At 39.8% G+C, this 27,056-nt stretch overlaps 1 protein-coding gene across 1 annotated transcript in view; it reads right to left on the bottom strand.

Annotated features, from left to right (window-relative positions):
* Positions 1-3,979: 3,979 nt before the first annotated feature.
* C5 (complement C5) overlaps positions 3,980-27,056 on the bottom strand; it is a 99,201-nt gene continuing 76,124 nt past the window's right edge. Inside the window, exons 30-41 of the mRNA XM_025358789.1 lie at positions 26,527-26,679; positions 23,690-23,752; positions 22,540-22,621; positions 21,408-21,465; positions 16,089-16,191; positions 15,327-15,401; positions 15,105-15,210; positions 13,924-14,007; positions 12,699-12,788; positions 9,713-9,796; positions 5,078-5,216; positions 3,980-4,512 (exon numbers count right to left, since the gene is read on the bottom strand). Of these exons, the coding sequence (XP_025214574.1) occupies positions 4,383-4,512; positions 5,078-5,216; positions 9,713-9,796; positions 12,699-12,788; positions 13,924-14,007; positions 15,105-15,210; positions 15,327-15,401; positions 16,089-16,191; positions 21,408-21,465; positions 22,540-22,621; positions 23,690-23,752; positions 26,527-26,679 (1,167 nt within the window). The 3' untranslated portion in view covers positions 3,980-4,382. The remainder of the gene's footprint in view (positions 4,513-5,077; positions 5,217-9,712; positions 9,797-12,698; positions 12,789-13,923; positions 14,008-15,104; positions 15,211-15,326; positions 15,402-16,088; positions 16,192-21,407; positions 21,466-22,539; positions 22,622-23,689; positions 23,753-26,526; positions 26,680-27,056) is intronic.

The raw sequence follows: 27,056 nt of genomic DNA, 5'->3' as shown, positions 1-27,056 counted from the left end.
TGCCAGGCTCGTTATAACAAACAGATCTCATGGTAACTAACAGAGTGAGAACTCTCATTACCATGGGAGGGCACCAAGCCATTCACGAGGGATCCACTCCCATGGCCCAAACATCTTCTAGCCCACCTCACTTCTGACAATGGGGATCACATTTCAACATGAGATTTTGGGGGACAAATATCCAAACTATATCATTTACTTTTAAAATATATCCAGAATTCAACCACTTTTCAATACCTCCACTGCTACCACTCTGGTCTGAGGCACCATCATCCCTCACGTAGTTTATTACATTAGCCTCCTATCCGTTGTCTTTATCCTTGCCTTACTTTCAACACAGCAGTTACAGTAGTCCTTTAAAAGGCAAGACAGACCATGTCACTCTTCTGTTCAAAGCCTTGCAATGGCTCCTGTTTCCTTCCAAGTAAAGCCAAAGCCTCTTCCATTGACTTCATAATCTATACCTGCCACTCCCGCTTCCTTGCTTTCCCTGTGACACACCAGCATGCTCCTGCCTTAGGCCGGACACCATGTACCAAGAGTGCCAGGAACACTCTCCCCCTGGCTAGTTATGTGGCTCACTCTTTCACATCCTTCAAGTCTTTGCTCAAATTTCACCTTCTCATTGAAGCCCACCCTGACCTGGCCACCCTATTTAGAACTGCAACCCCTCCCCTGACCATTACCAGTCTCCCTTAGTCTGCTTTACTTTTATTTTTTTCCCATTGCTCTTATCACTTTCTGAGATCCAAGATTAATTCCTTAATTATTCTCTTTATTTTTTATTACATATCTCTCCCAGTTGGAATCTATGTTCCACAACGGCAGGAATCTTGGCACCAAGCACCTAGAATTGGGCCTAGCCTACAGTTACCAATCAATACATGTTTGTTGGATGTTGCTGAATACATTAGTATCACAGGGTCTGGAAAGAAAGATGGAATATGACTTTGGTCCAGAATCTCTCACTGAGAAATATGGAGCGAGGCTGCTTGCCTCAACCTTGGCTCATAGTCACCTCCACGTATTTTCTTAAGACAGAGTATTTAAACTTCAATCATTTGCAAGCCAACTGCATGATTTTTGCCCTAAGAATAATCTTACCTTTATTTACTCAATACTTTTTCTTAAATAGACTTACTTCTTGGGAAATAAATTTATTTTGGAAGAAAATGTTATATCATGGCTTTGATGTGCTAGTTTTTAAAAATACATGTTAAAATAAACATATAGCTACTAAAATGAACAATGTGCATCGCATCACCTAAGAACATCTTGCTTACCCCTGGGGAAACCTGCCTTAAGCATTCCCCCTTAACCAGAAAGGCCCTCCTACACCTCCCACCTACCCAAATCCCACTGTCCTTCTCCAGGAAGCCTTGGCAGTTCTTCCAGCTTACTTCTCTGAGCTCTCTCCATACTCACAGATGAAATATGTAAGCCCAGGCTGGGCACAGTGGCTCACGCCTATAATCCCAGCACTTTGGGAGGCCAAGGGAGGTAGATCACCTGAGGTCAGGCGTTTGAGACCAGCCTGACCAACATGGAAACCCCATCTGTACTAAATACAAAAAATTAGCTGCGTGTGGTGGCACATGTCTGTAATCCCAGCTACTCAGAAGGCTGAGGCAGGAGAATCGCTTGAACCCAGGAGGCGGAGATTGCAGTGAGCCGAGACTGTGCCATTGCACTCTGGCCTGGGCAACAAGAGCAAAACTCTGTCTAAAAGAAAGAAAGAAGGAAAGAAAGAGAGAAAGAAAGAAAGAGAGAGAGAAAGAAAGAAAGAAAGAAAGAAACAAAGAAAGGAAGGAAGGAAGGAAGGAAGGAAGGAAGGAAGGAAGGAAGGAAGGAAGGAAGGAAGGAAGGAAGGAAGGAAGGAAAGAAGGAAGGCAGACAGACATAAAAGCCCAGTATTTGGATGCTTATATGCCATTTGGTTTTTTCTGTTTCACATCATAAGATTATAGAACATCTTCTTAGCTATATATAAAAGAGACATTAGAGTGTCCAATTCCCTTATTTTATAGGCTATCAAAGAGATTAAGAGGCTTGTCCCAAATCACTGCCTATTAGGGCCAAAGCCAAGACTAGAACTTGGGTCTTCTGATTCTCTACACTGTGGGGGAATCCACCAACACTTATCGAGTCCCTATGATGTGCCTGACATTGTGCCAACTACAGGAGATACTGGCGAATAGAACAGACTCAGACCTTACTTATGTGGAGCTTTCGGTGTGGTCACGCTAAACAAATAATTCCATCTGATTAAGTAAATCATTGCAACAGCGCAAGTGCCTTGGAGGAGAAGTGCAGTTTTGGATAATGGGCCCAGCCTGGTTTGGAGGGTCACAAAAGCCTCACTGAGAAAGTATGTTCAAATGCATAGGAGTTAGCTGAAGAGGAGCTGGCGGATATTTTAAATGGTGCCAGGCTAATTCACAAAAGCTGCTTTGATATTTGACAGCTGCATTGTGGGTTAATTAGGCCACTGTGGCCCGCCCTATTTGCCAAAGTGCTCAGGGAAAAGGCAGGCAGACTCCTGTGCCTCCGAAGCAGCACCAGTGGTTCCCTCCTCCAGGCAAGGAGGTGACAGGAGACACCAAGAGGCCTGCTCTGGAGAAGGTCTCCTCTCCCCTCACTGACAGGGAGTGTGGCCATCTTGAACATGACACATTGGTTGTTTTTGCCAAGGGAGTGCCTACAATGTGAGCTTTGACATTAGAGAAAAATAAGTCCTTAGTCCCTGGAAGTGGAAAATCTTAGTGTCATTTACAAAGGCACACTACAAGGTCTTGTGTAGTTTCACCTAACTAGTACAAAGCAGACTCTTCAAAAGGAGCTGCATTCCAGTCTCTGTTAATTACCATTACATCCAGAGGTCATCTTCATGTTTCCTGTGATAGTTCAGTGGTCCTGATTAACCTGTGTCTAAGAAACTTCTATTATATCTCACCTTACTGTTAGAAAATTCACCCCAACAAGCAATATGTAGTGACGTGGAACAGAGATGTATTTAGACTGAGATAGTCTTGGGGTGTGATTTCCAATTCTTTTCCTGACTCGGATGGGAAAACTGCTTTACTTTTCTGAACCTCAATTTTCTTTTTTTTTCCTTTTTTCTTTTTTGAGATGGAGTCTCGCTCTGTCACCCAGGCTGGAATGCAGTAGCACGATCTTGGCTCACTGCAATGTCCACCTCTTGGGTTCAAGTGATCCTTCTGCCTCAACCTACTGAGTACCTGGGATTACAGGCTTGCTAAATTAACCTGGCTAATTTTTATATTTTTAGTAGAATTTTATATTTTTAGTTTCACTATGTTGGCCAGGCTGGTCTCGAACTCCTGACCTCCAAGTGATCTGCCCGCCTCAGCCTCCCAAAGTGCTGGGATTACAGGCTTGAGCCACCACACCAAGACTGAATCTCAATTTTCTTATCTGTAAGATGGGGATGATAATGATAATAACAATAATTTCTGAATCTTGTGAGAGTCTTGAGACATTAAATGGGAATATATGTGAGAGCTTTTTAATATGATCTGAAGTGCTGCAAAATGTCACTTAAAAATTAACTTTTTGTTATGAATCCTCTTTTATAAAGCTCAAACTGAGGCTCAAAGAGAGACGTGGTTAGGGCTGGAAAAAGGTCTTCTGATTGGCCACTCAGTTTCTTTTCACCAGGTGGCTGCACTGGGCCTGTCTTTTAGTAAAGCAATTGTTGGCGAGAACAAGTTCCTGGGGGAAATGAACATGTGCTGGGAGGGAGGGAAAGAGAGTAGAGGCTCTCCCTTCAAGGGTATGAAGAGGGCAATGGAAGGGGAGGGGGCAGAGACAAACTTGCCTACCTTCTCAGTGTGCTGAGGGCTCTGAGGCTAAGCCTGCTCCAGGTTAAGGTTCTCTACTGCTGACTTTCTCCGTCTCTCTCAATTTGCCTGTGTGGTTGAAGCTGATCTAGCATAAAATAACAGGCTTTTTAGCACAGTTTGAAAGCAAACTCAGGCTTTAATGATCAGTTTCCTGTCCCCTGGTATTTTCTTTCAAGCAAAGGCCATGTTTTTGTAATACTCCATTTCAATGGACTGTTCTTTCGGCTCCAGCAAACATTCCTAAGTGGTAGGTTTGAGGAGGTGTTCTAATTTATTGTTTCCGGTGTCCAATAACCTTGGAGGAGTATCTGTCTTCATGCCCTCCAAGGCCATGTTATTTCAAAGTTACAGGGTTTAAAATCATTCTCTAATAAGCAAGTGCCACTAATTCTAAGTAAAGTGAGCTTTACAAATAAGACCAGCTGTGAATGTTTAAAGAAAAAAAAACGAGAAAAAAAAACAAACTTCAACAACAGGAGTCCATAAGTGCAAACTGTATGTAGCTGAACTTCAGGAATTTTAGCATCCATTTAAAAAGATGTCTTCAGCAAATTCATCTAAATTAGCTAAAAATGCTTGACACGATGAACATGTTGTGTCTCTAGGCCAGTATTCAATCCAGGTCAAGGAATCTAAAGGGTAGATGTACCTACCAAGAAACAAAGCGTTTGTGAGGTGGCCAGTACAGAAAACCGGATTTGATTTCTTTTATAAGAGCCCAGCTGTGGTCAGGTCCCTAGGGATCAGGTTGTCCACCAAACTCTTCTGTACCAGCCTCTCCTGGAGGGGTTAACAAACCCTTAAGGAAACATGAAGCTGCCTGGGGTTCCCATATTAAAGGCAGAAATGGCATCTATTTCAATGACTAGCTTCTAAAAGCAGAGAATACAATGCTTATTTACACATTTTCCTCTTTACAAACCACAGTCTGAGAACCTATCAAGGGAGCTGGTGTGGTGGTTAGGGGAGGTCCGGTGAGTACTTTCAGATTCATCATCAGGTCCAGATACTCAGATGGTTAATCAGGCAGCTAAGCCCTCAGCTGCCACGATGGTTTTAAATCATTCTCTGTTTGACACTCATATTATTTCACTGATGTTCAAAATGGCTTGTTGGTTAAGAGCAGGGCCATAAGAAACACGTAGTGTATTTAAGAATAAATCATACTCAGTTTTGGAGGGAAGATCAGTGACTGAAAAATATTGGTGACTTACCTGAAAGTGAAATTGTATTTTATCTGGAGAGCTTCTTTCCCCATAATTAAGTACTGTCTTCCTTTCACCAGCTCAGCGTTAGTGCAGGTTACCTTTTTAATGAAGGTGATTTCAGAGTCTTTCTCAGCAACAGCTTCCCCTGAGAGACATGCAAGTCAAGTAAGGTTAAAACATTCATATTTTAATGTCACAATGATAAACTCTCAAGCTTTCTGGTTCCTTGTGGCTACTGAGAGGTTCTTGGCTAGTGGAGAGCAGTGATATCCATGTGGTTAAGGCTTCAGTCTCTGGAGCCAGACTGTCTGGGTTAAACTCTAAGCATGCTGCTTCCTGGCTATGTGACTCTGGGAGAATGATTTATGTTATCTGTATAAGGCCTTAGACCCTCATCTGAAGACTGGGCATGATAATAAAACCTGCCTTGTAGAACCATTGTGAAATTAAATGGGTTAATATATAAAAAGTGCCTGGAACATAGTAGGAGCTATGTAAGTACTTATTATTACTCTTATAGAACCAGAATTAAAAGAAGGCTCTCTATAGTTGAACAATATTAATCTCCACATTATATAGTAAAATATAAAATTATTTGGTAGTTGGCAACTGTCAATTTTGTAGAAAAGTACAAAATGTGAAAGACTTGGAAAATTTCAAAGATAATAATTTTGGGATTCCCAAAGAACTCACAAGTAGCCCATTCCCCTATCTGGAATGCATTCCTCCCCATGTTGGCCTATTGAATTTCATTTATCTTAAAAGTCTCCTTCAATTCTCACAGTATCCAGTAAAATATTCCTGGATGCTCTTTGTTTTAAATATATGTCTGTCTCCTCCTTACCTCTTTTACACTTGAATTTCTATCACAATGTTTTGTCCCACATCTGTCCTTCTAGCTAGACTAGAAACTTCTTAAGGTATGGACTGTGTCTGACTTATCGCTATATATCCAGAGCTGATATTTAACTATTAAGCTCTGGCAGAGTCATCTTAATTGTTAAGTCCTGAAAAACTTCTGAACCAATTGGCAAATAGTGTATAATAGAAATTGTGTAAATGGTAACCTTTCATTAGTAATATAAATTTCGGTGTACACTCATTAGTTCAAGCTGATTTCTTAGGCTGCCCTGATGGTGTAGATTCCTATTATGTCAATATCTGAGCAGCATTACCAGTACTATCTGCCATTTCAGCGCCTGTCATAGTAAGCAGTGTGGCTGTATAGGGCCTTATTTTTTAAACTTCTCATCATGGAAAATTTAAAGTATATTCAGAAGAGAGAACAGGCATCTACCCTGGGCTTCAACAATAACTTTTATTCTTCTGTATCCTCACCTATTATAAGCACTCTGTCCTTTGGAGAAATACCAATTTATCATTATCCTCAAACTACAGTTTGCCCTTGATTCTAAATGGTTTATTGTCACTGTCCCGCAATTCTTCTGTAAGTAGTGTGTGGTATTTTTATATTTATAAAAATTCAAAATTTATAAGTGTTAAAAATGAACCCAGAATGAGGAGATGAAGTATGCAAATGTTTCTTAACATTTCCTTTTAAATATCATAAAATGCATCTTTGGATCTACAGGAGAACAAAGAAGAAATGATACTAATAAAAAAAAACTGTAGCTTGGGAATCATCCGATGCTATGAAAAATTCAGAACAGTCTAAAATGTCTTTTGGTACTATGCAAGAATCAGTATCAAATAAAACAAATAATTTGTATTTCTGGAATGAAAAGCACTTTGTTATTTCAGTAAAAAGAGAATGGCTTATTATTGCTTGTAATATGAATATTGGATGAAAATGGTGCTCAAAAGTTGGATTGTAGAAAGATCAAAGTTCTAAACACTTATTTCATTAGAATGGCAACTAGCCTGCAAATTAAAAAATTACAACCATCAATGAAGAAAAAATAAAATAACATCACAAATAAGTTTCATACAATGAAACTTTCAAAATAGCAAAAATTTTAAAAATTATCAAAGTGTTGATAAAGCAAATACAAAATTGAAAAATATTACTAGGATTTTAAAATTCTAGGGTATGGTTAGTAATAATCAAGCTGGGAGGCTGAGGAGAGAGGATCCCTTGAGCCTAGGAGTTTCAGACCAGCCTGAACAACATAGTGGGACCACGTCTCAGAAGAAAAGAAATCAAGCATTTTAGGACTTAAAATATTTGATAGAATTTCAAAAGAGAAAAATATTTAGTATAAACATATTATTGCAATTTAGCTTTATAGTCCTACTTATTGCAAAATTTATATCAATTGAAATGAGGCCAGGTGTGATGGCTCACACATGTAATCCCGGCATTTCAGGAGTCTGAGGCGAGTGGATTACTTGAGCCCAGGAGTTCAAGACCAGCCTGGCCAACATGTAAGACCCCATCTCCACAAAAATACAAAAATAAGTCAGGTGTGGTGGTGCATGTCTGTAATCCCAGCTACTCAGGAAGCTGAGGCAGGAGAATCACTTGAACCTGGGAAGCAGAGGTTGCAGTGAGCCAAGATCGTGCCACTGCACTCCAGCCTGGGTGACAGAGTGAAACTTCATCTCAAAAAAAAAAAAAAAAAAAAAAAGTAATCCCATTCACAATAGCCACACACACACAAAAATGCCTAGGAATACAGCTAACTAGGGAGGTGAATGATCTCTACAATGAGAATTACAAAACACTGCTCAAAGAAATCAGAGATGACACAAAGAAATCAGAGATGACACAAACAAATGGAAAAACATTCCATGCTCATGGATAGGAAGAATTAATACTGTTAAAATGGCCATACTGCCCAAAGCAATTTACAGATTTAATGCTATTCCTATCAAAATACCAATGTCATTTTTCTATTTTTCATAAAATTGGAAAAAAAACATTTTAATATTCATATGGAACAAAGAAAGAACTTGAATAGCCAAATGAATTCTAAGCAAAAGAACAAAGCTGGAGGCCTCCTACTACCTGACTTCTAACTATATTACAAGGCTACAGTAACCAAAGCAGCATGTTACTGATACCAAAAAAGACACATAGGCCAATGGAACAGGTTAGAGAACCCAGAAATAAAGCCACACACCTACAACCATCTGATCTTCAACAAAATCAATAAAAACAAGCAATGGGGGAAGGACTCCCTAGTCAATAAATGGTGCTGGGATAACTGGCTGGACACATGCCAAAGAATGAAACTGGACTCCTTCCTTTCATCATATGTAAAAATCAACTCAAGATGGATTAAAGACTTAAATCTAAAACTTAAAACTATAAAAATCCTAGAAAAAAATCCAGGAAATGCCATTCTGTAAATAGGCACTGGCAAAGATTTCATGACAAAGACTCCAAACGTAATTGCAACAGAAACAAAAATTGACAAATGGGACCTAATTAAGGAGCTGCTTCTGCACAGCAAAATAAACTATTAACAGAGTAAACAGACAATGTCCAGAGTGGGAGAACATTTTTTGCAAACTATGCATCTGATAAATTTTTAATATCCAGAATCTATAAGGAACTTAAATCAACAAGCAAAAAACAACCCTATTAAAACAATGGGCAAAGGACATGAATAGACACTTCTCAAAAGAAGCCATACACGTAGCCAACAAGCACATGAAAAAATGCTCAACATCACTAATCACTAGAGAATTGCAAATCGAAACTACAAAATGCCATCTCACACCCAGTCAGAATGGCTATAATTAAAGAGTCAAAAAATAACAGATACTGGCAGGGTTGCAGAGAAAAGGGAATGCTTATATACCACTGGTGGGAATGTAAATTAGTTCAGCCACTGTGGAAAGCAGTTTGGAAATTTCTCAAAGAATTTAAAACAGAATTACCATTTGACCCATCAATTCCATTATTGGGCATATACTCAAAGGAACAGAAATCATCTCTCCATGAAGACACATGCACATATATGTTCATCACAGCACTATTCATAATGGAAAAGACATGAAATCAACCTAAATGTCCATCAGTAGTGGACTGGATAAAGGAAATGTGGGACATAGACACCATGGAATATTATGCAGCCATCAAAAGGATGAAATCATGTTCTTTCCAGCATCATGGATGCAGAGCCAGAGGCCATTAACCTAAGTGAATTAACACAGTAACAGAAAATCAAATATCACATATTTTCACTTATAAGTGGGAACTAAACACTGAGTACACATGGACACAAAGAAGGGAACACTAGACAGCAGAGCCTACTTGAGGGTAGAGGGTGGGAAGAGGGTGAGGACTGAAAAATTATCTATTGGGTACTATGCTTATTACTTGGGTGACAAAATAATCTATATACCAAACCCCTATGACATGCAATTTACCCATGTAGCAAACTTGCACATGTATCCCCTGAACCTAAAATAAAAGTTGGAAAGAAAAAGAAATTGGACAATTACAAAATTAAAAAAACCATTTTGCTGAAGTTTGAGAAAAATGAATTCAGTGAGAAATGTTTATATGAACATCTTTAAGAAATGTTTCTCCCCAAGTAGAATATAAGCTTTAAAAAGGCAGGAGCTCTGTCTTATTTGCGTTGTATCTTCTGCATCTAATACAATGCCTGGCACATAGTCAGTACTAAATAGTTGTTGAATGAAAGAACGAATGAATGAATGAATTCTCACCAGTTTTGTAGATATCCAGAAGGGTTGCCTTGTACTTGACAAAAACATTTTCTGTAGTGATGGATGTGATGCTAACTTTATAAGCTGATAAAAGACAAACAAAAATGAAACAATTCAGTCTTAATACTATTAATGCTATGTCCAGTAGAAGCCAGAATTTGTCAAACACGAGAAATGAAGCATGGCGAACTATTATAGTTCTTATTTCCTCCAAGAAGCCTTCCCCAGTCCCCTCAGTCTGATTCAATCTCTCAATCTATTAGAATCATTAGCCCTGGCCAATGTTATAGAACAGGCTGATTAGAACAAGAGACATATTTAATAAAATAACAGAAGCACATACAACAAACAAACAAGATAAACCTTCGTTAGATGTTAAGTTCAGAGGCTGATCCTTTAAGATGAATGGAGTCATGCCTATGGGCATCTTTTGAAGAGCCCCTTCATTCTCTTCTCCATGGCCACAGAGGAAGCCTTATCTCTCATTCAGGTCAACCATGTGAGCTTTCTTGGTTCCTTGCTTTGCTTCCTCCTATAGTTCCACTGGCTTTAATCTTTGGTTTTGAGGATGATTCTGTTGTCTCACTCACCCTTGCTTGGCAACTACCCAACATGAGCTGCCCACAATCCTGTTTTCTCTTCATTCAGACATCAATGTTTGATGCACAATGTGCTTGACCTCAGGTCTGGAAAGACCAGCTTGAAGGGACCCGTTCTTTCTATGTGGCCTCAGGAGAGGTTTATTTTATTTTTGCTTTTGATCTTTCCATTTTTTGTTTTGAAATGAGTGACCTAAAAGATTTGTTCATTCTAGATATCCCTCAAGTCTTTAAGTCTATCCCAGTTATAGATTGACAGATCGAGAGATAGATAGGTGAACTCATCATGGCAGAACCAGGGGCTATGTAAATTAGTGGCTTAAAATGCATGAAAAATGTTTTGAATTTCAGATTCATAGTCTTTATAATGGACATGGGCAATGTACTTACTATGTGGGCCTGAGTAGAGAGACAGAACTACTTAATTTTGTTTCTATTCTGTTATTCCAGTAATAGCATGTAGTCCAGAAAAAGCCAGCTAAGTGTTTTCTTGAAACAACACAATAAACCCAAATTGCATTTATTCTCTGTGTTAAAATAGATTTCTGATATTTTAGATTTAAAATAGTTCTAAAATGGAGGGAAGAAATAATTTAGTGGAATTTTTGTTTGTTAAAACACTATAGTATTCTCAAGTCTTCATGTATTTAACAAACTGCATTGGGTCTACACTGAGTCAGGCAGCTTTCTAGCTTTTTTAAATTTTTTAAATCAAGATAAATTCAAAGGAAAGAAATGTTATTAACCATACAAAACTCATTCTGTTGCCTGAATTACTATTAAGAGAATTCAGTAGACTTCAATGGAAAAAATACTGGAGATCAGGATGCATCTCAATTCTATCACTTGCTTTCTGCATGACCTTGAGCAAATTATTTAATCTCCCTGAGCCTCAGTTTCTTCACTGGCAAATAGTAATAATCCTCTGTTACATTTTTTTTTTTTTTTTTTTTTTGACAGGGTTTCACTCTGTCACTCAGTCTGGAGTGCAATGGCTCACTGCAATCTCCCCACCTCCCAGGCTCAAGTGATCCTCCTATCTCAGCCTCCCAAGTAGCTAGGACTACAGGCACCAGCCATCAATGCACATCTAATTTTTGTATTTTTTGAAGAGACAGGGTTTTGCCATGTTGCCCAGGCTGGTCTAGAACCCATGAGCTCAAAGTGATCTGCCCACTTCAGCCTCCCAAAGTGCTGGGACTACAGGCATGAGCCACCGTGCCCAGCCCTCATAAAGTTCTTATGAGACCCTTTCCATAAGAATGAGAACCCTTTCCATTGCAATGAGAAACTGTCTATGAAAGCTGTTGCTAAACACAAAGTACCAAATTGGCTGTACTTATTTTTTAAATTTATAAATAACACCCTTCCAATTTCTTTCTTTTATTTTCTTTTTTCTTTTTTTTTGTTTTTTTTTGAGACAGAGTCTCGCTGTGTTGCCCAGTTTGGAATGCAGTGGCACGATCTTGGCTCACTGCAACCTCCTTCTCCTGGGTTCAAGCGATTCTCCTGCCTCACCCTCCTGAGTAGCTGGGATTACAGGCACGCACCAATATGCTTGGCTAATTTTTGTGTTTTTAGTAGAGACAGGGTTTTGCCATGTTCGCCCCAGGCTGGTCTTGAACTCCTGACCTCAGGTGATTCACCCACCTCGGCCTCCCAAAGTGCTGGTATTACAGGCATGAGCCACCGCGCCCGGCTCCACCCTTCCAATTTCAAAATGAAAAAATGATTTGAGATAGTGTACGATATGCTCTCTCTCTCCAAAAAATGCCAGCAGTAAACATCAAAAACTGAATAGAAAACAAAGGAGCTAATTTTATCAGGAACTGAGACAAGGCTGCAACTGAACTTGAACACTAATTTAGCTCTGAGCTCTGGACAACTAGAAGGATTGAGATTTGCTTTTTGAAATGGAGAATGTCTCAAACATGGATTGCAATTCTGAATATATTAAAAATTATTTGGTATTTATATTTTTACACTGAAGAGATTTTTTAAAAACCAACTCCCCTAAACCACCTTTGCCTCTGCCTCTGGTCTATCAATTGGAAGAGTACGGAACTGAAATCTTATACCTCTGTGGCTTCTCAAAAGTTCCCTTTGACTATGTTTTAGTGCCTGTAATTGAAAAAGATCTATTAGAGGAAAGTGTCTTGGCTGGGTATACATGTCACTTCTATTATTTATAATGAAAATCACATTTCTTTGCTGGGGAATAAAAAGCTTTTCATGTTAGGGCTAAAAATCAATGGCATTTTCCTTCAGGGGATCACATGGAATGTTGTATCCATATAATCACTATGTAAAGTTTTTGATCTTTCTAACTGAACACGTTTTCATAAAATTTCATGCTTAAAGGAGCTATATTGAACTTTTGAACTCACCATATGCAATCTCTGGGTTACATGCTGTTTGTTTTCTAGTCTCTGCAGAGATTGTCAGATCCAATTCTTTCTGCATTTGCCCACAATCAGCTGGATTTTGTGAAAATTGGTAAAACAAAGGTTAATGTAAAGAAGTAGACACTTTCTAGGAGTAAACACAGTTTCTCATGAACCCAGAGACAACCCAATAAAACCTTACAAATCTCATATTTCTAAGACCTGCCCATTTTCTTTTCTTTCATAAAGCGAAACATTACATAAAGCAAAAACAAAACAAACAAAAACCAAAATCTTGAGCATAAGTCACAAGCTTGTTGAACCCATGGCCCGAGGGCTGCACACAGCCCAGGACAGCTTTGAATGTGGCACAACACAAATTCGTAAAGTTTCTTAAAATGTTATGAGATTTTTTTGTGATTTTTGTTTTAGCTCATTAGCTATTGTCAGTGTTAGTGTATTTTATGTATGGCCCAAGACAATTCTTCTTCCAGTGTGGCCCACTGAAGCCAAAAGACTGGACACCCCTGGCATAAGACTTATTGTTAGACTGGGTGGCTACTCCACATTCAGGTCTTTAGAAATGTATGTGCTTCCCTTGATGAAAGGTGGAAATTTTTCCATTTTGAGTATAATCAGAAGTCCTTCAAAGGACCCAGAATGATAATGTGACAGATATATAGCCATAAAATGGCACAGTAAGTACCTAGAAAATGTGTAGCTATTGAGGATTTTGAAAAAACCAAAACTAACTCAGCCCCTTATGGAGCCAGCTGTTGATTACTGGTGAGTTCTGGATCTTTTCCTTGGCCAAGAAGGCTTTCGTCAATTTACGAAAGACTAAATGGAACTGGACAATAAATAGAATTCCATTAACTGGGAAGTAAAATAGAAAAGAAACAGAAGCTAGTGGTTCAGTCCTGAGCCTCTGGTCCTGTATGTTAAAAAGACTAGGTGAAAGTAAAATTTCACATCATGTTGTCCCTATAATATCCAACAACCATCTCGATAGTGTTTCCCTGCCTCTGTACAGCATGAACTATCAGGTTGTTCAGGAACTGTGAAAATGTAGTTTTACAATGCTCAGGAATCATTAGCTTTCAATTAGCTGAGATAGCATTTCTACTTCTGAGAAAGAACAGTTTACCAGTGTCCCCCAGATTAACCTCAGGTTATGAAGGACTGCTTTAAATAAGCATGCAGCCTAAACATGTTAAATAAAGTTTACCTTCTATACACTTGCACGTGGCTCCTTCACAGACTTTCTGAATTTTGATATTGGAAGTGCTATAAAACATGGTACACTGTTTATCTGTGGCAACGAAAGTGTGGTTAACAGAAGTGGTTTGAAGAACAACACAGGTACTAATTGGCGAGTCTCTTACATGGAGCCTCAGAGATGGCTTATTCTAAATCCTTCTTTTTATAGTTAAGGCCCAGGGAGGTGAAATTATAAATTGGCTGTCCTGGGAAGGGTTCCCCTACCCTCGGAAAGAGCTTCCCTTTTTAGCTTAGTTCTGTGCTTAAAACACTCATTTCTCAGAAATAAAATATTTTATGCTTCTATAAGTAACAGGAAAATAAATTATGTTGCATGAGGATCTTTTGAAAGAGTTGGAATTGTTTAGGGTGGACAAGGGAAGAAAAGCATATATCTATGTAACTCTATATATCTATCTCAAGGAGAAGAGGGACTATGTATGTTCTATGTGATTTCAGAATATAAAACTAGAATGAATGGGTGTCAGAGTTTTGGTTCACTTTAAGAATTTTCTAACAAGTAGAACTGCCCAAGGTGGAGTCATCTGTCTTGTGAACCAATAAGCTCTCCAATCACATAACATTCTCAAAAGTGGAGTAGTCAAATGTGGTATCACTCATTCATAAATATTTATTGAGTTCACATTCTATACTTGACACTGCATTAGATACTAGGGACACGAGAATGAAAACACCCTGGAGTTGATGAGAAAGACATACAAATAATTGAATGCAATCTGACAGCTGCTATAACAGAGCTATCTGCAAAGTGTAACAAGAATATAGATGGGCTAGAAGTTGTTCTGGGAAAATTGAGTTGGTTTCTCTCAAAAGGAGAGAGATGATTTATCTGTGAACACCATAGATAAACCTGAGGCAAAGAATATTGAAGTTGGAGGCACTACAATCCATTTATTTTAAAAATGAAGAAACTGAGGACTGAGGTAAAATGGTCTGCTCAATGTCAATAAGTAGTTTATGTACAATATTTTGTATACAGTAGTTTGAATGTTCAAATTGGGACTTTTATGAAGAGTGGTCTCTAAGAGAGGCAATACATAAAATTTACAGGACTCTAGTGGATTTCTAAATGTTCTGTAAAGAATACAAAGTATTCTTCTGAAGAAATGTTAGCATGGAGTTGATTACCTGGTCTGTGGTATTCATACACTGTGAAAGTGGCAGGACTAAGAAACCCAACTTCAAAGAGTTCAAAAATCCGGAATCGTACACAAAGGAAATCACTGGAGGGGATCTGTTTAACAAATTCAAGGATTTAAGGAAATTACGGAGAGACGGTATTTATAATCTTTTAGCCTGTATATTTTGAATAGTAATAGTAAAGGAAAAATGGTTGGAGGTGGAGCTTACCGAATTCAGTTGCAGAATAACATGTCCATCTTTGATTTGGTAATCAGTGAATAGCTGATCCACCCCTTCCACAAGCTAAGGGGGAAAAGAGAGAAGCTTGAATTTCATTTCATTATCTTTTTGTTTAAATGCATTCACCTGTTGATGAGATGTCACATCGCAGGGATGTGATCTGTTGTTCAAAGAAACTGAAGAGCAGTTCCTCTTCTTGAAAAAGTCTGAACACATTAGCATATAAACTCATATTTTTCAGAGCATGCTAGTGTATGCTTCTGTTTCACTTTGATAAATCAAAACTTAGGTTAATTATGTTTTGAAAGGAATATTCTGGCCAGGCCTGGTGGCTTACGCCTGTAATCCCAGCAGTTTGGGAGGCCAAAGCCAGTGGATAAACCTGACGTCAGGAGTTGGAGACCAACCTGACTGACATGGTGAAACCTCGTCTCTACTAAAACTACAAAAAAAAAATTAGCAAGGCGTGGTGGTGCATGCCTGTAATCCCAGCTACTCGGGAGGCTGAGGCAGGAGAATCACTTGAATCCGGGAGGCGGGGTTGTAGTGAGCCAAGATCGCATCTTTGCACCCCAGCCTGGGCAACAAGAGTAAAAATCCATCTCAAAACAAAAACAAAAACAAAAAACAGAGAATATTCTGGGTGATTCTATACAAGTTGTATATTAAAATGAAAGAAAGTAAAATTGTCTGTAAAATAATTCAGAAAAGAAAACAAAGAATTTACATGATTTAAAAGAAAACACATACAGCTTTTAAGTCTTCTTCATTTGCATTGATTCCAGTAGGCAAGGAGATGTCCATCACTGCATGAGAGGATCCAGAAGATGATTCTTCCCTGCTGGGCTTGTAGCTAAAATAAAAAAGAGGTTAGAAAATGTAATAAACAAGTGAATAAGATTCTTTAAGAAAGGACACTGTTCCTTAGTGGACCTTAATTTTTAAATTTGGGTTTCCATTTATTTACTTTTCTACAATGTATGGGTTAAAATCTCTGACTTTAGAGTTGCAAGAGATCTTTGAGTCATCTATTCTCTTTCCTCACTTGATCAATAATCTCAATGAACCACTCTACTGGAACACAGAAGTCATCCACACCAAGCTAACTAGCTGGGGAAACTCAGAATGAGAGTAAGGCACTGGTTCAAGGTCACATGGCTAATTCATGCAGAGCTGTAGAAGAATCCAGGTCTTTGGATTCTCACGTTAGTTTATTTTCTAATGAAGCATATTCCAAGGGAAAAAATTAGTTGTATGTTGAAAAGAGATTCAATAAACATGTCCAGGAAAAGCTGGAAGAAAATACAGTAAGGCCAGGCATGGTGGCTCACGCCTGTAATCCCAGCACTTTGGGAGGCCGAGGCAGGCGGATCACTTGAGGTCAGGAGTTCAAGACCAGCCTGGCTAATGTGGTGAAACTCCGTCTTTACTAAAAATATAAAAAAATTTAGCCGGGCGTGGTGGCACACGCCTGCAATCCCAGCTATAGGAGAACTGCTTGAGCCTGGGCGACAGAGCGAGACTCCCTCTTTAAAAACAAACCAACAAACAAAAGAACCCACTAAATATTAGTAGCTACTTTCTCTGAATGGTGAGATTATAAGCGATTATCTCTTTTCTTTTTCATGCTTTTCTCTATTTTCTAAATTTCCCATAATAGCTACTTTATGCAGAAAATGTTTCAAGGACTATCCTTTCAGTAGGAATTCTGCTAGAAGGAAGTTAAGGAGAAATGCAAAAAGGGCACAATGGGAGGGTTTTGTTTTTGTTTTTGTTTTGTAAGAGAGAAAAGAATACTGAAATGGAGAATCAGGAAACTTGGGTTTTATTCCAGTTCTGAGATTCCCACAAATCATTTCCCCCTTCTAAGATCATTTTCTTATTTGTAAAACTAACTGTGAAGAAGTATAAGCTTGTATTTTAAATTTATCTTTATAATTCCCAGGCTTTGGTTTTGGGTGGCAGAGGCTTACAGCTACCATTAAGAGATGTTAGAAGACATAAAAGAGACAGGCTGGCTGAGGCTGGGGCAGAGACAGAGGGAGTGTGGTTCTGCAAAAGTTGATTACAGGTTCCAACCTCACCTCAAGATGCTTGAGAGGCAGCTGGATGTTTGAGAGTGAAGCTTGGGAGAGCAGACAGGATTAAAGGAAGAAATTAAAAGACAGCTTCATAACAGGGAAAATGAATTTATCTCACCTACAGGTATGGATGTTGGTGGAAGAGGAGACACTATGCAAGTTACTAAGGGGTCAGGGCATATCTTTTCCTCAATGACACCTCATGGAGCATATATAACACAATCCCAGCTGGGCGCAGTGGCTCACACCTGTTATCCCAGCACTTTGAGAGGCTGAGGCGGATCATTTGAGGCCAGGAGTTCGAGACCAGCCTGGCCAACATGGTGAAACCTTTTCTTTACTAAAAATACAAAAATTAGCTGGGTGTGGTAGCGCACACCTGTAATCCCAGCTACTTAAGAGGCTGAGGCACGAGAATCGCTTGAGGCTGGGAGGCAGAGGTTGCAGTGAGCTGAGATCGCACCATTGCACTCCAGCCTGGGCAACAGAGCAAGACTCTGCCTCAAAAATAAATAAATAAATAAATAAAAGCAGTCCCTAATAGAAGTTATAGATGTAATATTTGCCACAATAATGAAAAGTATTCTAAAATATCTGACTCATAAAAATTTAACCCTATTCTCCACCAAATTGACAATTTAGAACAGAATATAAAACATTTGGAACTCTAATGTGACATCCGAACATCTCGCTAATTGGATGGGTAGAAGCAGAGAACTCTTGCTCACAGATGCAAACACTTTGTCAGCAGGATGGAAAAGGGCCTCCCGAGTGGAGAGTGTCTATGAAAAGGTTGCTGGAGCCTTGATGACTGGTTGCCATGGAGACTGTTTCAATGGTGGAACAGAAATCCTCCTTTCAAGAAGCCCTTTGCCTGCTGCCAAAACCAGCAATCTTCCCCAAAGGCATTTTGTTGCGAGGGAAATGAAATCCTGTTTTTCTTTTCTTAGGAATACAACAGAGAGGTTATAAAAAGGTAAATACACGAAAGAGACCCTCTGAACACAGAAACTTCATGCTGGCATTTTTTAATCAGGAGAGAGAATATTTGAAGGCAAAGAAATTCTTACATGAATAAGTACTACACAGTTCCTTTTGGAATTTACCCAACCTAACTTCAGTGTCAACAGAGCCAAAAGCATATTCCACCCGCCTTTCTGGAACATTTTGTCCCCAATTTGTAAAAACCAAAGGATAGACTATTCAAGATTGCATTTCTCCTTGCTTTCTTTTGTATATTGATAATCTGGAATTAGGCCTCCTGCCAATGAAGTCAAATGAACGAGTTTTTGATAACAGCCTTTTTCTGTACGGCAGAATTGTGGACAATTAGAACTGGCAGAAAACTTGAGATAAGGTAGTGCAATATCTTTGCTTCATAGAAGAGGATCGGAGAAGTAAGCTGATGTCCTGAAGGTCACTGGAGTTCTTACTGGCAGAGGCTATCCCACAGGTGTCTCACCCTATCAGAGAGCTCTTCTTTACGGCAAGTACAGATGCCTCCCTGTAGGGTCCCAGACACTGATTCGAGCTCTGCCCAGAAGTTTGCTTACACTTCCCTTTGACAACTGTTACAAATTTAAAGGTAACTGTGATCATGCTTCTCCCCAGCTGGTAGGTGCCCAAGGGTAGGAATGGCATTCAGGAGGAAAGAAGCTGCCTGGGAAAGGTGACCTTACTGGAAAGAAGTTAGGGAATGAGGAAAGATGTTTGAGTGGGAACAGAGAGCAGGGACTGGCCACAGAAGGAAGTAGGATGTGCTGGAAGGAAGAAATGCTGATGAGGAAGGAAATAGGACTGAATAGTGAAGGAATCCTAGGAAGCGATTGGGCTTGGGAGATAGAGAAGGCTGGGAAACAGCTGGGAGGGAGGCAGGGAGAAACAATGTGCTTTTCCTTGGGATTCGTGGTCTTAGATTACACTGATTGAAAGGGTGGTTTAGGCTGAGCATGGTGGTTTAGGCTTGTAATCCCAACACTTTGGGAGGCTGAGGTGGGCAGATCACATGAGGTCAGGAGTTCGAGACCAGCCTGGCCAACATGGTGAAACCCCATCTCTACTAAAAATAAAAAAATTAGCTGGGCGTGGTGTTGTGTGTCTGTAATACCAGCTACTCAGGAGGCTGAGGAAGGAGAATCTCCCAAATCCGGGAGGCAGAGGTTGTAGTGAGCCGAGATCAGGCCACTGCACTCCAACCTGCGTGACAGAGTGAAACTCTATCTCAAAAAAAAAAAAAAAGAGACAGTTTAGATACTGGATTGAACATCAGAGGCTGGGGATTTGAGCCCCTGGCTCTGCCTCTAACTCTGTGAGCATTTGGCAGGCGACTTTATTTCTTTGGGTCTTAGTTTTTTCATTTCCAAAACAAGAGGATTATGATATCATCCCTAAGGTCCTTCTCAGCTCTCACCTTTTGCACAACACTATTGAATTTCCATGTTATCCACAGTGGGTGCGTGATTATAAGTAAAATCAGCAAAATGCCATCCATAGATATCACTGTTATTGACAATACAAGAGTTAAGAAAATAGAACACATCAGAAAGGATTGAGGGACGATGGAAAGATCAGGGAAGAAGTCTGTGTTACAGTCCTGGCTCTACCACTATCTGATCACACTGTGTGATCACCAAAGCCAAATGTATATACATATTTTCAAATACCTACATATTCTTTTCCTTTTTGGAGACAGGGTCTCACTTTTTCATCCAGGTTGGAGTGCAGTGGCATGGTCACAGCTCACTGCAGCCTCAACATCCTGGGCTCAAGCAATCCTCCTGCCTCAGCCTCCCAAGTAGCTGGGACTACAGGTGCGTGCCACCATGTCTGGCTAATTTTTAAAATTTGCTATAGAGATGGGGTCTGGCTATGGTGCCCAGGCTATTCTTGAACTCCTGGGCTCAAGCAATCCTCTCTCCTTGGCCTTCCAAAGTGTTGGGATTACAGTATGAGCCACCGTACCTGGCAAAAAACCTACACTTTCATAAATATTTTAGGATGGTGGCTGTGGTAAGCAGAATAATGGCCCCCAAGGATGTCCATGTCCTAATCCCCTGAACCTGTGAATGTGTTACCTTATGTGGCAAAGAGAACTTTACAGATGTGATTAAATTAAGGATTTGAGATGGGGGTTATTTGTGTAGGTCTAATGTAAAGACAAGAATCTTTATGAGGAAGGGAAGCAGGAGAGTCAGAGAAGGAGGTGTGATGATGGAAGCAGGGGTCACAGTCAGAGAGAGATTGGAAGATGCTGTGACACTTGTATTGAAGACAGACAGGGGCCACAAGCCAAAGAACACAGGGAGCCTCTAGAATTTGGAATAGGCAAACAAATTCTAGAGCTTCCAGAAGGAATACAGCCCTACCCAACTCCTTGATTTTAGGACTTCTCACCTCTAGAATTGCAAGATAGTAAAACTGTGTTGGTTTAAACCATTATGTTTGCAATAAATTGTTACCTAGCAATAACAGGAAACTTAGTCAGGAGGGTTTAACATCAATGGTTCTCAACCCTGGCTACCATTAGAATGACCTCTGGAGCACGGGACATTTGAACATCTCTAAGAGCTGTCCAGCTGACTTCAATGTGCAGGTTGAGTTGAGAATCTAGCTAATAATGGCCAGGGATTTTGTTAGGTAAGTGTGATTTTTCTGAGTAAGAGAGTAGGAACTGTTTTTGAGAGAATCTTTTATATTTTTTTCCTGTTTTTTTTTTTTAATCACATCTCTATCCCTCTGAAAGAAAGAAAAAATTATTATACTGTTTGAATCAGAAGACAAAAATGAGAGAGAAAACTATTCTGAGCAAAACCAAGGCTGTTTTTTACGGTAAGTGGCTATTTAAGAATACATGTGTTCTGCGTTTTTAAACAATTGAACAATTTTGTATCTTCCGGGCATACTAAAATTTGAAAATATATAAAGAAACAATACTAAAACAAAAATGAGAACTTGGAGTCTATACTCACTTTTGTGGAAATGGGCTCACCTGGCACATGCTACTATGCGTTTGTAATCAGAGTTTCCGTAGCCTCTGTAGTGGGATGCTGGCATACACAACAAGAAAGCAAACAGACAAATATAAGAGTAAACTGTTTTCAGCTGCTTTGGAACGTGTCAGAACAGAATCATTAATGAACAGATCTCTGAACACACTTAAAAATGATTTGTGATTTGGAAGTTTAGATACTTTCAGCGGTTCTAATGGAAATTCATGGCTATTGACAATACCAGGAAGTATTTAAATAATTAATTTAAATAATTAAAGTCTTTAAATAATTAACAGTTCATTGCTGTCAAATAATTTATAATTTAAGGAAGAAATTATTAAAGATAAATATGTATTGGTAATATGTTTGGGGGATGTTGGAGGGAGGAAGAGCAGAGGCCTTGATTTGCTGGTAGTTGGGAAGTTTCCTGTAGGAACAGGCATCTGAGCCATAGATGGAAAATATCAGGGCAGAGGCAGCAGCATTCATTCTGACCCTGGAGGCAATGGGGAGAGGAGGAGGACTGGAGTGTGCAAGTGGACTTGCTTTTGGACCAAGAAGGGAGAACCAACCAGCAGAGGGATGTGAGGGCCTTGGGTTAAAAAAAAAAAAGGGTCGGGGGTACATTTAAAGAAAGAACGGTAAGTACAGGAGAGACTAAGTTAAAGATGGAGGCAGAGAAGTGTTCATTTGCTTGACCCCTTGGAATACAGAAAGGCTAAGGGATGGAAAACTAACGGGGTGATAAGGGAATTCAAGGTCCTAGATTGGAAGGTTAACACAAAAGTAACAGAAATGCCGGCTTCTGTAATTAGACCTTAATGTGGCTTTACAACTAGTTACACTCTTTAAAAGTAACATAGTCAGTCAAAACAATTTATTGATCAATAGCAAATACATTTAGCTTAGTTATTGTTATTTAATATTAGCTTCCAACTGTATTAAAGAGTTATATCTATTGCAAAAAATATATCTAATGTAAAAAATTTACTTGGATGTCAACCTGCTAAAGTATTTGATCAAGAAATTTTGCTTTTTGAGTAAGCACATTTTTCCTAATCAGAGAAGCTCTCTATGTATAAACATGCTTTATTTTTAGCCAAAATTACAGGGTAAATCATGCTGTTTTACCTTCAATATCCTGAGTATCAATTTTCAAATAAAAGCTGCAAACTTCCTCAGAGGTACTGGTTTTGTGAACTACAGTTGTTACCTACATTGGGGACAAGTAAGCAAGAAGAGTCTATTTAAAGTGGGAAAGTGACAAAGGTATTATGGCAACACTGCTGCTGCAGATGGGATGCTTGAAGAATCATTTTCATAATCCAGCACAAACGGTGTACATTAGCAACTCACTTTTCCAGCAGCTGGACTCTAAGCAAACTCCATAATCTAAACCTGAGAGGCCCAAAGTAAGCAAAAAATGACTTCTGGCCGGTCAGAATCTTGGTCTAAATTCCATGCAGTCAAATCTGGGCACCTTACTCTATAGGAGAGTTCCTAAGGTTCTTGTTCTTGAACCTTTCCACTTTAATTTTACACACAACACAACAAGGCTAAGGAGTGTGGGTTTCTTCCAGCCACACACCATAATGGCAAACAGCAAATTATAGGTGTGTGTGAATGGGCAGAGGTGTGCCAGAAGTAGATACATTGACACCAACCAGAAGTGGCAGAAAAGTGGACAACCTCTCCTCCCCCATATAAACTTACAACAGTCCTTGAAGGAATGAATGTACTAAAGATAAAAATGTGATTAAAATTAGTAATAGAATGTTAATTTATGCTCAGAACATGTAATTTAAGAATGCATGAACATACTTAAACAGCCTAGAAAAATCTGCACCTGCCAGCCAGGCATGGTGGCTCGCTCCCGTAATCCCAGAACATTGGGAGGTCAAGATGGATGGATCAATTGAGGTCAGGAATTTGAGACCAGCCTGGCCAACATGGTGAAACTCCGTCTCTACTAAAAATAAAAAAAAAATTAGCCAGGCCTAGTGGCATGTGCCTGTAATCCCACCTACTCGGGAAGCTGAGGCAGGAGAATTGCTTGGGAGGTGGAGGTTGCAGTGAGCCAAGATCACACCAGTGCACTCTAGCCTGGGTGACAGAGTGAGACTCCATTTAAAAAGAAAAAAGAAAAAAGAAAAAAAATTGCAACTGCCAAGTGGCTAAAATGAAGAAATAAGCCTTTATGAATAACACATAAATCCCCCAAAATGCTTACTTAGTACAAATAGACACATAACTCATTATTGGATATCAATTAAATACTTACATGTACCGTAGCCAAGCCACTGCCAAATCCTGTACTGACAACGAGGTCATCATTGAGAAGCACCTGGAAAGACAATAGAGAAACCATGCTTTCTTTCATCATTTGATAGGGAGGGAGGATAGAGTCATGAAAAGTGGGCTGACACCTACCAGCCTCCTCTCTCAGATCTCCTCTGAGAGTAACTGGATGAGACACTGAAAATCCTATGCCCACGGCAGGTGCTAAACAAGGCTAGTATTTTCCCCTTTCCCTTCTACATGTAAATAAGATGTCTGAGATCTCCTGAGTGAACCAACAAAAGCAGCATGTCAGAGGTCACTTCTGGTTACATTTTCATTTACATATGGCCGTGGTAAATCTGGATCTTCATCTCCTTTTGCCAACTGAATAAATTCCTTTCTGTGCCTAGCTCAGGAATCAGCATCCTGTGTGCCAATGGAGATCGTTTTCATCAGAACCCAGAGCAGGGAACCTCCACATAACTTGAAAGTGGGTGCATCTATCTTTGGTCCTCTCTGAGTTCCTCCTTTGTACCCTTTTTCCATCTCTTGATGATTTATCTTTTCCACTTGTCATGGCCTTTGTTTGCAGAAACCCCTGGCACCCCACCCCAAACCACTAGCACCCCACTCAAGCCTGCCAAATCCTTAGTTGCTGCTGCTCTTCTTCCCACTCTGCTAGTAGGAAAGTGAAGACATAAATGGAGTTAACTCATTCTCCTGCCCAGAGGAACTTTGTCATCCAAATGCTCCCTAATTTGTGGAAAGTAGGGGAGAGATAATTTTGAGCCCGAGGAGTTGGCCCTTCCTTTATTCCAAGCCTCCCCTTTCCTTTGCTTAGCACAATAATGCAAGAGGGATTGGGCATATGTTAAAGTTTCTCAGTCTTTCCTTCAAATTTTAGTAAATGTAGGAAAGTAGGTCAACGTTCTTGTTCTCCCTGATAGAATATAGCAGCATTTGCTGGAAAACGAGTGTCTTGAGATACTGCATGTGAAAAGCATGCATGACAAATAAGTTTGGGAAATGCTGTGCACTGTTCTCTGCCTCTGCCCCTTTTCACACCCAGAGTCACCACACTTAATCACATACACATTACAGAACAGGGGAATTCTGGATTAAAAAACTTGTTTAACTTCATTTAAGCTAGAGTTTTTCATGCACACTCAACCACCTAACACTCTTTCACGGAACACATTTCAGGAAATGCTGGAGTAGAAAATTCCACACTGGATAATAACAGCCCAGGTGTTACGTGGAAGCAGCATCCTGGGCTAAGGTTTAAATTTTGCTAGGATGACAAGAGGCCTCTTACAGCATTATCCCTATAGAAAAGAATAATTCCAGCTACCTCAGGTAGCTGGAAGGTCAAGAGATCCTCTTTAGAGCTCAGACTCAGAACATGAATCTCTGGTGAACTCTAAATGATCCCAGGGAAAGAAGACGTATTCCCAAACTAGGGACCACAAGCACAAATGCCTGCAGAGGCCTGGACACAAAGCAGGTATGAACATAAATGCACATGCATACATCCTGTGACTGGTGGGGACTGCAGTAAATTGCAGAAGCCATGCCAATGCCCAGTGCCTTGCTGCCAGGTCTTTTGGTTTATTAAGGGAAGTTGGGAATCAGGTTTTTATTTGAAATCTCTGGATCTTTAAATGTTGGCGTAGATCTACGTCTATGTTTATATCCATATCCTTTTTTTTTAGTATGGGCCACCAGTTTGCAATTTTTGCATGAAATTTTATTTCTCCACTGGGCATGGTGGCTCACGCCTGTAATTCCAGCACTTTGGGAGGCCAAGGTGAGTGGATCACCAGAGGTCAGGAGTTTGAGACCAGCCTGGCCAAATGGTGAAATCCCGTATCTACGAAAAATACAAAAAATGAGCTGGGTGTGGTGGCAGGCGCCTGTAATCCCACCTACTTGGGAGGCTGAGGCAGGAGAATTGCTTGAACCTGGGAGACGGAGGTTGCAGTAAGCCGAGGTTGCACCATTGCACTCCAACCTGGGCAACAAGAGCGAAACTCCATCTCAAAATATATATATATATATTTCTCATACTTGTTTACTTTTAACAAACACCAACTTGTGAAAGATGTCAACAGTGAGGACTATTTCCAATTACTGTACATTTAAGTATACTTTAATGTAAACACAGTAATTAGAAAAATATGTATTAGCAGCTATATGTGGGCAGCTAATATTAATAGAGAACACAGTTTTTCCAACATGTCTTTTTCTTTGTGAAATTTTCATAAGCCATCAAAGTTACCACCTTTAAAAATCCAGCAGTAGCAAAGGACATGGGGCAAGGAGCTGGGGACCCTAAAGGCTGACTCCAGCCTGGCCACAGTCTGCATGTATGACCAGGGCCAGAAGGAACCACTAGCAGCTTCCCAGACATGCCTTCCCTCCTACACTCACTGTACTGCTCTGTGTGCTGTTATCTATGTCTGGAATGTTCTTCCTTTTTCTTCACTTGTCTAACTCATTCTGATTTTTTCAGATTTAACCCAGACAGCTGGACACATCTAACAAACTCCTCCCATCTTTCAGCCAGGATCAGGAGGGCCCCTCTGTACTTCCATGTACCTATCAAGACTCTTATTTTTCACTATCTGCTTAAATGACAATCTCCCTGCACTACGCTGACTGTGTTTTATTTTTGAATCCTCAGTGCCCAGGATATAGCAGGCATCCCTGCTTAGGACATAACAGACACTCAATATATGTTTAAGTAGCAAAAAGATAGATTTATAAAATGAAGAGTGGGACAGATGATTTCAATGGTCTCAGCCAATTGTAAAATACTACACGAAGTTCTTCATTTACCTCTACTGGCCTCCCAAGGAAATTCTTGTCTGTCATTTTATAATTATGTAAGGGACCTTTATGCTTGTAAGCAACATCGATGTCCATATTCAAGCGGAGCTGTTTAACCAGGAGTGAATATTCTGTCAGGCCCTCGATGGCATTGATTGTGTCCTGTCAACAATCAGCAAGGCACAAAAATACGTTTAGTTCATTGATGTACTCCCTATTTACAAATGCCCTTTTTATGGGGGGTAGGGCAGCATTGTCTGGAGATGAAACTCCAGCTGACGCAGTAAGACTGGTTAAGAGCCCCATTGTGGAGGGGGAAGAAAGATCTCTCCCTCCTCAATAAAGATGATGCTGTTAGCAAGGACAGGAAGGAAGCGTGGCCTCAGATCTGGGTCCTCTATACGTTCTGCAAATGTAACCTCAGGCAAATCACTGTTTGCAGAATTCCTCTGAGTCTTTGCATGATTATCTCTTCCTCATCCTTCAGTCTGAGCTTAAGTATCTCCACAACAAGGCCATAAACTCCCCTTTCCCATTAT

The sequence above is a fragment of the Theropithecus gelada genome, chromosome 15, assembly GCF_003255815.1.
Source record: "Theropithecus gelada isolate Dixy chromosome 15, Tgel_1.0, whole genome shotgun sequence".
Classification (NCBI taxonomy): domain Eukaryota; kingdom Metazoa; phylum Chordata; class Mammalia; order Primates; family Cercopithecidae; genus Theropithecus; species Theropithecus gelada.
This window is presented reverse-complemented; position numbering and strand designations above follow the sequence as displayed.